The 12,159-nt window shown below is 42.9% G+C and overlaps 1 protein-coding gene across 1 annotated transcript in view; it reads left to right on the forward strand.

The window, feature by feature from the left end:
- Positions 1-12,159, forward strand: part of LOC137300014 (vesicle-fusing ATPase) — a 218,961-nt gene that overhangs the window by 203,328 nt on the left and 3,474 nt on the right. Inside the window, exon 20 of the mRNA XM_067969099.1 lies at positions 9,566-9,621. Within this exon, the coding sequence (XP_067825200.1) occupies positions 9,566-9,621 (56 nt within the window). The remainder of the gene's footprint in view (positions 1-9,565; positions 9,622-12,159) is intronic.

The following is a 12,159-nucleotide window of genomic DNA, read 5'->3' on the forward strand; positions in this document are numbered from 1 at the left end:
AGTAAAAAAAAATTGACACCCCCAATGACCAAATGATGTCCATAATCAAAAAGTGGCACTGCCTTAACACAAAAATCAAGAACCCACCCCCCCCCCCAAAAATAAGCATAAGAAGCTAGGCCCTCCTACGCAAAGAATACAAGACCCCCGTAAACGCAGCACTAGACACTGCAGAACACAAAAATGAGACTCCAATATACACACAAATGCAAAAAGTTCCATGCCCTCCCCCCACCCCCAAAACTTAACTGACTTATATTCCCTTGAGTATAGACAACTGAGGGGTAATCGGATTGAGGTGCTTAAAATCTTAAAAGGATTTGATGGGGTAGATACAGAGAAACTATTTCCTCTGCTGGGGAAATCAAGAGCTTTCGGAGGCTTCCTCCTTCCTCAGGTGAACGTTGTTGGAAACGACATTCACCTGAGGAAGGAGGAAGCCTCCGAAAGCTTGTGAATTTAAAATAAAATTGCTGGACTATAACTTGGTGTTGTAAAATTGTTTACAATTGTCAACCCCAGTCCATCACCGGCATCTCCACATCGGGGAAATCAAGAACAAGGGGATGTAATAAAATTAGAGCTAGGCCATTCAGGAGCGAAATCAGGAAGCACTTCTTCAGAGTAGTAGAAATCTGTAACTTTTTTTAATGAAGGCTGTGGATGCTGGGACAATTGGAGATTTCAAGACTGAGATCAACAGATTTTTTTGTTAAGGATATTAAGGGATTATGGAAGCAAGGTGGGTAAATGGAGTTGAGGTACAGATCGACCATGATCTAATTGAATGGCTGAGTGGGCTGAATGGCCTACCCCTGTTTGGCCTAAATTCAGTCAGGGTGTATACTTTTTGCACCCATCAGGCAACAGCCTGTTCTAGCCCTTCAGACCCCAGAAACTTAAAGGATTGCAGCTGAGCCATTGTTAAAATCGGTTTTGCGTGTTCAAGATAAGAAGCAAAGGCTGGATGAAAGGACCTTACGGGTTGGATTTGGCCTGTTGATAATGTGTGGACAATCCTGAATTGGAGGTTAATTGTTTGTTGGGGAAGTTTGCAGATTGTCAGGTGATAGTAAATTCTTAGCCCCAGGTCAGAAAAGGCCAACATGAAATACTTTCTCTTTCCTTTTTAGAAATACTCTTGGAACTTTGAAGTGTGAAGGAGTCAAAACCTTCGTTAGTGTATCAATATCTAATGTATTAAAAATGCAAGCTGTTTACAAAACCTTACTTCCTATTGTCACCTTTTTGTCACACTTTTGTGTTAGCTTTCGCCATTATTAATTCCTGTTTCTGCATTTATAATAGCAACTGGCTCATATAAACTTGTCATACTGTAATTATAATTCCAACATTTAATGCTGACATTGGTTCAGACTGTTCCTTTCTAAATTTGAGACTGTCCACACCTATTTGCAGCTAGCAGAGGAATCTTTCATCCAATCATTCCGGGCTGGATTTGAACCTAGGTGCTTGGTGAAACATCGGTGCCTAACCCACTGGGCTGTGTAGGTCCCCCAAGTCTAATTGTTAAGTAAACAGAGTCTTGAGTCATTCTCTGTTTAATTGTTGTTTTGGCTAGGGAACTTTGGAAATTCCAATGTGCTCATCAGTTTTAGAGAATTGCACAGCACCTTCAAATAGTTTTGCTTTCTTTCTATCCTTGCTTGCATTTTGACTCTAGTATCTTGGATGACTCATGTGGGGCAAGTCTTAATGCCCCATACCTTTTTAGCCTTGAAATCTAGGTAAACATTTGGTAACATGCGTTGGATGATGGAACAGAAAGCCCTGTTAATTGCTTTTAGCTGCTGAATTTATTCTATTACTTCATAGAATTTTCCTCATCTTCAAGGGGCAAATGGAGTGTTGGACCTTGTTTTAAGTTTAAAATCATTAGTGCATTTACTTAAGATGAACAAACAAATTAGAGACTTGTAACAGACTTCTACCTTAAATATAGAACTATTATCCAGCTCCTTGAATAAACAAAATAATACTGTAGCTTCAAGAACTAAACTATCCCTTTGCAAAGAACTTTCAAATACAATGTTTCTTTTTGTATTTCTTATTGCGTTGGGAGCCTATAACAATCGCAACTGCTTCTTAGAAACTTCAAACTAATTTTTCTCTTTCAGGAGTTTCAAACTAACTAACTTTTTTTTCAAACAATCTCGGCGGGGGCAAATAAAACAACTCCTAATTCAGCAGTAATTGATAGTTTAGCCCAGACAGGCCTAAAAATGGTTAGTGTGGGAAAAATATCACCTGGGGGGTAGGGGGGGGTGGGTGCTCTGCTAAGAAATTAATGATTGTAAACAATTTTACAACACCAAGTTATAGTCCAGCAATTTTATTTTAAATTCACAAGCTTTCGGAGGCTTCCTCCTTCGTCAGGTAAATGACATTTACCTGACGAAGGAGGAAGCCTCCGAAAGCTTGTGAATTTAAAATAAAATTGCTGGACTATAACTTGGTGTTGTAAAATTGTTTACAATTGTCAACCCCAGTCCATCACCGGCATCTCCACATCAAGAAATTAATGGCCAACTCCCCCATTGTCTTTGGGATACTGAGCTGCCTGGTATGTTAGAGCTGTACAGATCAGGGGAGTTCCTTCACTGCTGTCTGCTGAGCTACTCCATGGAAGGAGTAGCAATTTTCTTATACTTGCTGGGCTTGGAAAAGGGTCCGGTGGGGGGGTGGGGGTCGGGGTGGCGAGAAATCAGCTGCCGATCCTACTCCAGTCTGTTATCCAGTGACTCCTGCTGGAAAGTTTGTATTAAGCACAGAAAATGCTGTAAATACACAGCAGGTCAATTAGCATCTGCAAAGAAGAATGACAAGTTAATGTTTTGGGTCCATTCCTTTTCATTTGGAGGGCACTCATCCCAATGTTAACATATCTTTTCTCTTCACAGAAGATGTTAGATCTGATGTGTATTTCTACCATCTTCTGTTTATTTCCAATTTTAATCATTTGCAGATTTTTTTCTTTGTGTGTAATGGGTACAGAATGAGGGGCGGATCATACTTGGCTTTCACCCCCCCACCCCCCAAAAATGACATTATATAGCTCACTACTGTATCCGGGCATCAAGAAAGCTCTCTGGAGGGCGGCGGATGGTTTCAAAACTACGCAAGCAAGAGTTAGCACCTTCAGGAGAGGTGGAGATAAAGGGGAGGAATCTGCACTGAGAATGCCAAAGTTTGCAGATGTGTTTCGATATTTGTCATGAACACATGTTGAGTAGCTTTGGCATATGCCACGGCAGCTGCCTTCAAACAGCTCCATTACCCTTGGGCATTGCAGGATTCAGGATAGTGGAATTTTAGCTCATTGATTAGTCTTTGGGTTTTGGTTTCCAAAGCAACCAGATGTGACTTGCTTTCAGACCTTAACTTGGCTCAGCTAATCTGGAGAGTTTCCTAAACCAAACCAACTCAGCCTCCAAGTTCAGGCTCAAACTGGAGTTATGCTGTCCTGGAGGCATTTTCTTTTGATACTAAATGTAAACTTGTCCTAATGAAGAATTGAGCATGTTTAACTAAGATAGAATAATTCAACTTTTTTTTTGCTAAGTTGAGCAGCTCCAACAATACAAAGACCTACTTTGATTGCTCCTTCCTGCTACAATCAAACAGTCCTGCTTGGGACCCTCGGAGGGGACGGGAGAAGAGAAACCAGCTCGAACTGGCATCGTCCCACAAACTTCTACTTTAGATTCAGGTTCAATCTGAATTAAAACTTAAGAATAAGATTATCTGCATCCAAATGGACGGCAGGGTTGCCTAGTTACTTTTACATGTTTCAACTGAAATTATCGTGTGTACTTTTTGTACACCTTGTACCCTGCTTTCCTCCACTTTATGCACCCCTTGTCATTAGTAGACTCGTGCTCAGTGCCAATTGTTCTGTTTCTGTTTGGTTTTTCAGCTCGCCCTTCTATTTCCTTCCCTCCTCAAGAAGCAGATTCTCACTGGGGCACGATATGGTACCTAATCCAAGTGACTATTCTTCATGTTTACCATTTTGAGTGCGGGCAGGCTGTTCTTTGCGACTGTGGGAAGCATCACAGCCGAGCCTAGTTCTGTCCTCAGCAGACATCCACAGATGCCTTTTCCGGCAGGGGTCACTGGAACGTGATCAAGAGTGGGCAGGAGCCCTGGCTAATTTTTCCCTGCTTAGGCCAGCGTGCTGATTCCAGTTGTCAGGAGCTGACTTGCCATCCCAGCTGAGATCAGCTAGTTTAACACAGACTAGCAATCAGACCTGAGACCTGTATGGCTCAGTTGCTCAGCATTTTCAAAGGGGAAGTGTTTCTATTGGGAGCTCACGTCAACCTGAGTGCCACGACACGTGTTTGCATACAGCCTTCTGGTCTTGTAATTGGATGTATGGGTAACTCCAAGCTGTTCAATAAGCAGATTTGGCACTGTTTGCCCCTCTCGCACAATGCTCATTTAAAAAAAAAAGACATAAACTAAACCACAATGTGCGAACTATGCCAGTGGCATAAATCATTAATTCCAAGTTTTAATTACAATCGAATTACAATTTTTACAAACCACATTTGATTTTGCCCTTATAAGCAAGAGATTGCACGTGGTTTACAGCCACTTTGTGGTGAACTCTTTATGTAACAATGCAAGAATCTACAAGATCTATCTGTTGTGTGCGGCAGAACTCTACCGTAATTTGATGAAAATAAGTGTTGGTATGTTTATATTTCAATAATTGCAGATTGTTCCGAGGTTATGATTGTGGAACGTTTCCAGGTACTCCAGTTCTAAGTCCATTGAAGAGCAAGTTCTTGTTTGAACACAGATCGTTGAAAGTTTGTTTTAAAAACATTTAGGGCAAATATGTTGTATTGAGGTGCATCTGAGCGTGTTAATTGTGCTAAAGTGCCTGAGAGTGTTTATTTTTTTTAAGAAATCAAGAAAAAGTTGTGCTTGTTGGGTGTGTTCATCAAATGTTTTTAATTACAAAAAAGTGCTTTGTGTGTGTGTTTGGTTAGTCAGGGTATGCTTTATGAGCAAAGCCATGGTTTGCGGTTTTCACGGAAATACAGACATTTGTGAAATGTGACCACCAAGCACTAGTGTAAGGATCCCCAATTTAAAAAAACAATGCTAGCGCCATAAACTAGTGGCCTAGATTATAGGGAATAGCACTGCCTTTTATATATTCCAGGCAAGGCCACCAGTTTTCCATTTGACAGAAAAACATATAACAGTGCAGATCATGATGCACAAAAGACTTTTTTGTAAACCAATTATGTAAAACTGAATTTGACTTAGTCAGTCACCACAAACCAATGGCCCTGACTGAATCAGTGGGTTTATTTGTGTATCAAGTGTTGTAAGCTTTGGATTTTGACACACATGAAGTGTGTGTAGAATTATGCTAGCCATATTCGCTATGTAACAGAAGATAAGAAATCACTTTTTTCTATGTATTTTTCCCATTCCCTATTACAGCAACAACTTGCATTTATATAGCACCTTTAACATAGCAAAACATCTCAAGGCACTTCACAGCAGCGTTATCAAACAAAATTTGACACCGTGCCGCATAGATATTGGGACAGGTGACCAAAAGCTTGGTCAAAGAGGTAGGTTTTAAGGGGCATCTTAAAGAAGGCAAAAGAGGCAGAGAAGTTTAGGGAGGGAATTCCAGAGCTTAAGGCCTAGGCAGCTGAAGGCCAGAATTGGCAGAGCGTAGAGATCTTGGAAGATTATAGGGCTAGAGGAGGTTGGAGAGATAGGGAGGGGCGAGGCCATCGAGGGATTTGAAAACAAGGCTGAGACTTTTAAAATCAGTGTTGCTGGACCGGGAGCCAATGTAGGTCTGTGAACACAGGAGTGATGAGTGAACGGGACTTGATGCGAGTTAGGTTACGGGCAGCAGAGTTTTGGATAAGCTCAAGTTTATGGAAGGTGCAAGGTGGGTGGGAGGCCGGCCAGGAGAGCATTGCAAATTACAGCATTCCCAAGGCTGTTTTTGCCATGTCCCATTAAGTCCAGGAACCCCTTCTGATTAGCAGCCGAATCCCTCAAAACCTTGGAACTCTCGCCTAAAGGCCAGTTGCGGCGGCTGTGGGGTCAGCGAGGTCAAGAATCAAGACCTGACCGTGATCCCTGCGGATCGAACACCCGGCTTCACTGTGTCACGTAACACGTGGGTCACGGCAAACCTCGTCGGAACTCGAAGATGAAGGATATCCCGATGTGTGACTGTGGCGAGGCCGTGGATTATCTGGTGAACTGTTGCTTGTTAAGATCCCTTCCTACCGGAATAGCTTCTATTTACTCTATCGCCAGAGGCCACAGAATGGATGACCACCTTGGACGTCAACATTTAATGTTGCTTTTCAAGCCACAGTGTGAAAGAAGACTGGGTGAAGGGTGTGCTGTTAGCCTGTATAGAGAAAGTACACGCATCTTTGTCAGCGTGTCTGATGCCAAAGGATGACTTCCAGGGGTGAAAGTTCTGCTTCAGCTCCTCTGGCCCACCCAGAGGCACATTTCACACAATTTCTGCCCATTTGAAACCAATGGATGAGGAATCACCGGCTGATGATGTGTAATTTCATGATCTGTACTTCCAGCATGTGCCAGGAGTTCAGATGTTTACCCCGCTGCTTGTTTATCAAAGATTTTCACTCCAATTACTTTAATCTCTTGAAGCTGCTATGCTCTGATAACATACACTCCCAATGTTGCAATAATGTCTATGGTGACTTTGCTGAACAAAGCTCCTCCGTAAGTAAAAACGATTACCTTCTAGTTTCATGTTGACTACAGGCAATAATGCTGAATGACGTGTTGAGAAGAATGATTGAAACTTTAATGTTTTTTTTAAACAAAGTTATGTCATTGCATTTTAATCTCTCCCTCCTAATCTGACTTCATAACTGTTAAAAGGCCAAGTACTCACTGTTGAGCAGTCTTGAACAAGAAAAATACTTGATTCGGAAACACACTGTCAAACGCGCCATCAAAGTCACCTGCATTTGAGTCTTGATCAGCATGTTATTGATGGCTTTATGCCCATTATAGTAATGTTAGGCTGCAAATGCTTTTCATAGCATCATAGAATTATACAGCACAGAAGGTGGCCATTCGGCCAATCGTGCCTGTGCCAGCTCTTTGAAAGAGCTATCCAATTAGTCCCACTCCTTTGCTCTTTCTCCATAGCCCTTCAAGTATTTATCCAATTCCCTTTTGAAAGTTATCATTGAATCTGCTTCCACCGCCCTTTCAGTGAGTGTATTCCAGATCATAATAACTTACAGCGTAAAAATATTTTTCCTCATGTCACCTCTGGTTCTTTTGCCAATTACCTTAAATCTCTGTCCTCTGGTTACTGACCCTTCTGCCACTAGAAACTGTTCTTTTGAGCTTTTGTGTTCTGTTCCTGACTATGGAGCATTGTCTTGTGTCCATATATGAAAATCATAAATGATCTCCAGGTTGGGTTTCTGACACACTTTTGCTGCAATGGCCAGGACCGCTAGCCATTTTAACCACTAGCTAGTTAGTTAGAAACTAGCGAGTTGGGAGAGTGGTAACATACGTTGGAGCCAGGTGATATCAATGTACAAATTTTAATCTTTTTTTCCCTTCAATTTTGTGTTCTTCCTTTCTTGCCTGCGGATGGTGACAGTTTGGTGAGGCACTGTTCTTTTGGCACCTGTTACCCTTTGTTATCTCACCCTTTATTACATGAATGCATAGACATTCAGGCTATTCGATCACTCAAGGCTTTGTAGCTGAGCTAATTCCTCCTCTTGGCCAATGTCCATTGGTGGACCTTTTCAGCAAGTGTCACTGGGCAGCAATCCGGACTGGCAACTTGACTCCCCCTCCCTCCCTCCCCATCTATAGTTGCCCTGGTTGACATCAGCTAAGTCAGCACAGACTGGGATCAGTCATGAGATTTTCCCGGTCTGTACATTCACAGGATAAATACAGTTCACAGAAGCCATTCGGCCCATCTTAGCTCACGTATTCTGGGGGGAAAAATACCTTGATCCACCCTACCTAGCAAGTCATTTCACCTTTCTCATCTCCGCTACCCAAACTGGAAGCCCATTCCAAGTTGTGACCATTCTGTATGTGATGAAATCTTCCTGCTATCAATCCTAAATTGGCTGTTACCAGTTTTAACCAATGCCTCTTCTAATATCTTCACTTACTTTAAACTGGTGCCTTGTATATACCGTTTAGTATCTTGTATACTTCCAAAAGGCCATAAGCCATAAGAGATAGGAGCAGGAGTAGACCATACGGCCCCTCGAGCCTGCTCTGCCATTTATTGAGATCATGGCTGATCTGATTTTTACCTCAACTCCACTTTCCCGCCCTTTCCCCATATCCTTTGACTCCCTTGCTGATCAAAAATTTGTCTAACTCAGCCTTGAATGTATTCAATGACTCAGCCTCCACAGCTTTTTGGGGTAAAGAATTCGAAAGATTCACGACCCACTGGGAGAAGAAATTCCTCCTCATTTCCATCTTAAACGGGTGACCCCTTATTCTGAGACGATGCCCCCTAGTTTTAGATTCCCCTATAAGGTCTCCCCTCCTCTTATCTGTTTTCAAGGAGAGCCCCAATTTCTCCAGCTTTCCTTCAAACCTCAGTCTTGTTATCAGGTATCAGCTTAGTTACTTGCTGGTTAAATTTATTGAGCCATGGGGGAGGCTATAAATTTACTTGTACCATGAAAAAACTTTTTAACTCCTTTTAACCTCATCAAAGTTTGGCCAATTGAGAAAGCTGACTAATTGGTTGGCTAGGGATGTGTGATTTGCCAGAGAACTGTTTGAAAGGGTGGAGGGAGCACATGCATATTGACAGAAGTGTAAAATCTCAGTTACACTGCTTATTCAATGTCTACAGATCTGCAATATTCACCATTAATGTTTTTGGAGGTCCAGTGACACTATGAAAAGTGCAAGAACCTTGCTATCTAGAGTATTGTCTTGCAATTGGAATTTGTGGGAAGGGAGGCAGTGCTACATATTCTAGTGTGTGTGGTCTATAGATGTGTTGGCCTTGACTCGCATGGTAGCACACTCGCCTTTGAGTCAGAAGATTGTGGGTTCAAGCTCCATGAAAGAGACTTGAGAATGTCATCTCGGCTGACAGTTCAGTGCAGAATTCAGGGAGTGCTGCACTGCTGGCGGTGCCGTCTTTTGGATGTGACCGTAAACAGACCCATCTGCCCCCTCAGGTGGATGTAAAAGATCCTGTGGTACAATTCAAAGAAAAGCAGGATAATTCTCAGTGTCCTGGCCAACTAACATCACAAATAGATTATCTGGTTATTTATCTCATTGCTGTTTGTGGGACCTTGCTGTGCGCAAATTGACGTGTTTGTATACATTGCAACAGTGACTGTACTTCAGAAGTATTTCATTGGCTGTGAAAGGAGTTACATAAATGCAGGCTTTCTTTTTTTTTTCTCCTTCCTATAGATTGATTGCTTCCACAGAGTAATGCTGCTCTGTTTATTCACTGACCATAGCATCACATCAATCTTAATTTCTATTTCAGATGGGGCCTGAGCATCGTGTGAACAAGTTTCTGGCACTCCTGAAAGAAGAAGGAAGGTTGGTTTTGTTATTTACCCCCTTATTTTTCTTATAACCTCCTGAATGAGTCACTATCTTCAGGACAAGAAATTAGAGGGGCTGATGCTTTATAGCTGTGGTGCACAAGCCTCAAAATTGAGGTTATCAATTCCAATAAACTTGCACAATATGCAATCAGTGTTAATAAAGTACGAATATAATCTCATCTGTTTAAACTTATTTCCCCTGCTTTAATATCACTAAGGATGCATGTGGAGGAGCTGTAGATTTTTCATCCAGGGATAAATACATGTATTAATATATAATGAGTGAAAAGAACGTGCTCAAAGTCTGTCGTAAGACTCTCATTAAGTCAAAGGGTTCTGATAATGTCCTAAACTGCAAGAGTGAGGCTCAAGTGCTTTATAGACACTTGTAGCCTGTGATTAAGTTACAGCCCTTTAGTTATGTCCTACTATCCATTATTTTTCAGAATATCTATTATGTTCGGAGTGTAAACCGCTTTTTAAAGTAGTAGGACTGAAATTATAGTAGTGTGATTTACAACAAGGTGTAATGAGGAAATTTAAATGATGGGTTTTGTTGAGATTGGAGCTGTACACTAGATAGGAAATGATTGGGAATACACAAATACAGTAAATCCTTTTAAATTCTTCTTGTTTTTGACTGTCTCTACAGCTGGCTCCTCTTTTGTGACCTTCTCCAACTCCTGGTCATCTGACTCTCTTTCCTTAGACTTCTCCACCATTGGTGGCAGATCCTTTAACCATGACCCTGCTCTACACAGTTCTCTTCCTAGATCCCTCCACTTTGGTACATCTCCCCCCACCATCAAAAGCCTCCTCAAAAACCTACCTCTTTAAACTTGCCTTCAGTCACTTCCCCTATCCCACTGACTTTTTCTGCTCTGTTTCCAATCTCCTCTGTCAATACTTTGGGATATTTTGGTACATGTTAAGTGCTATAAGTGGAAGTGTTTTATATGTAAATGCTTCATCTGAATGACATTTGGTGTTGGTGAATGCACAATGTGGCACAGGCAATATTCATGTGCCCACAGCATAAATGCCAAACCAACTCCATAGAAGACTTATTGGATAGAGTAATGGGCTGGTGCGGCACTATACTGTAGGCAGCAACTGGTGTGGTACTAATCCGTACAGAACAGAAGGCACTAGGTTCAGTCAAAAGCAAAATACTGCAGATGCTGGAAATCTGAAATAAAAACTGAAAACACTCAGCAAGTCAGGCAGCATCTGTGGAGAAAGAAAGAGTTAATGTTTCAGGTCGATGATCTTTCATCAGAACTGAAGTTGAAGATTAAGCAGTTTTTAAGTACGTACAGAGCCAGGCAAAAGGAGGGGAGGGAGATGACCTGAGTGCGACTGGAACAAGGAATGTTCCACGTATCCTAGAAAAAAGGCTTTCATAGCTAGGACCTATATGGGTTCCCATAGCGGCACCTTTTATTTGGAGGCGGTGAGTGGAGTCAAAGGAGAAGTTCTTCAAAGTAAGAACAAGTTCAGCCAGGTGGAGGAGGTTGGTGGATGGGAACTGGTTGGGCCTCCATTCAAGCGGAGGGGCTACAGACCATCCTGGTGGGGGATGGATGTGTAGAGGAACTGGACGCCCATGGTGAAAAGGAGACGGTTAGGGTCAGGGAACTGGAAACTGTTAGTGGCGGAGAGTGTCAGAAGACTCACGGGATGTAGGTTGAAATAGACCGGACAAGGGGAGGAAAAAGTAGTCAAGGTAAGAGGAAATAGGTTCCATGGGGGAAGAATGATGGGTCTACCGGGGCAGTCCCATTGTGAATCTTGGGAAGGAGGTAGAAGCGGGCTTTGTGGGATTGGGGGACTGAGGTTTGGGCCAGGGGGGGTCGTAGTGGTGGAGACGGTCTCGAGAGGAGATGAGATCATTGATGGCTTGATCGGCAGTAGGGTCATGGTCCAGGGGGAGGTAGGAGGAGGTGTTGGAGAGTTGGCGTTCAGCCGTCACAAGGTAGAGGTCTGCTCACCACACAACAACAGCGCCGTCCTTGTCAGCAGGTTTAATACCAATGTGAGGGTTGGACCTGAGAGAACGGAGTGCTGAGAGTTCAGGGGGAGGTAGGTTGGAGTGAGTGAGGGGAGTAGAGAAATTGAGGCGGCCAGTGTCATGCCGGCAGTTCACAATGAAAAGATCGAGAGGGTAAGAGGCCAGAGGGAGGGATCAAGGTTGAACGAGAATTCTGACTGTGTGAGAAAAGGTCCGCTGTGCGGGCGGGGGGAGGACTCCTGGCCGAAGAAGTGGGCGCGGAGGTGCCGGAAGAAGAGCTCAGCATCGTGTCGAGCTCAAAATTCATTGAGGTGGGGACGTAAGGTGATGAAGCTGAGGACTGATCGTTCGGGGTCGAAGAGGGGCAGGTCAGAGGGGATAGTGAAAACATGACAAAGGTGAGATTGGTGGGAGGGATGAGGTCAGAGGAAAGTGATGGGGAAGGAGGATCAGGAGGGGTGCTGGTATGAGTGGATCAAGCAAGCTTCAACAAATCACCAGTCTGTTATTTGCTAATGT

Source organism: Heptranchias perlo, chromosome 30, assembly GCF_035084215.1.
Source record: "Heptranchias perlo isolate sHepPer1 chromosome 30, sHepPer1.hap1, whole genome shotgun sequence".
In the NCBI taxonomy this organism is placed as follows: Eukaryota; Metazoa; Chordata; class Chondrichthyes; order Hexanchiformes; family Hexanchidae; genus Heptranchias; species Heptranchias perlo.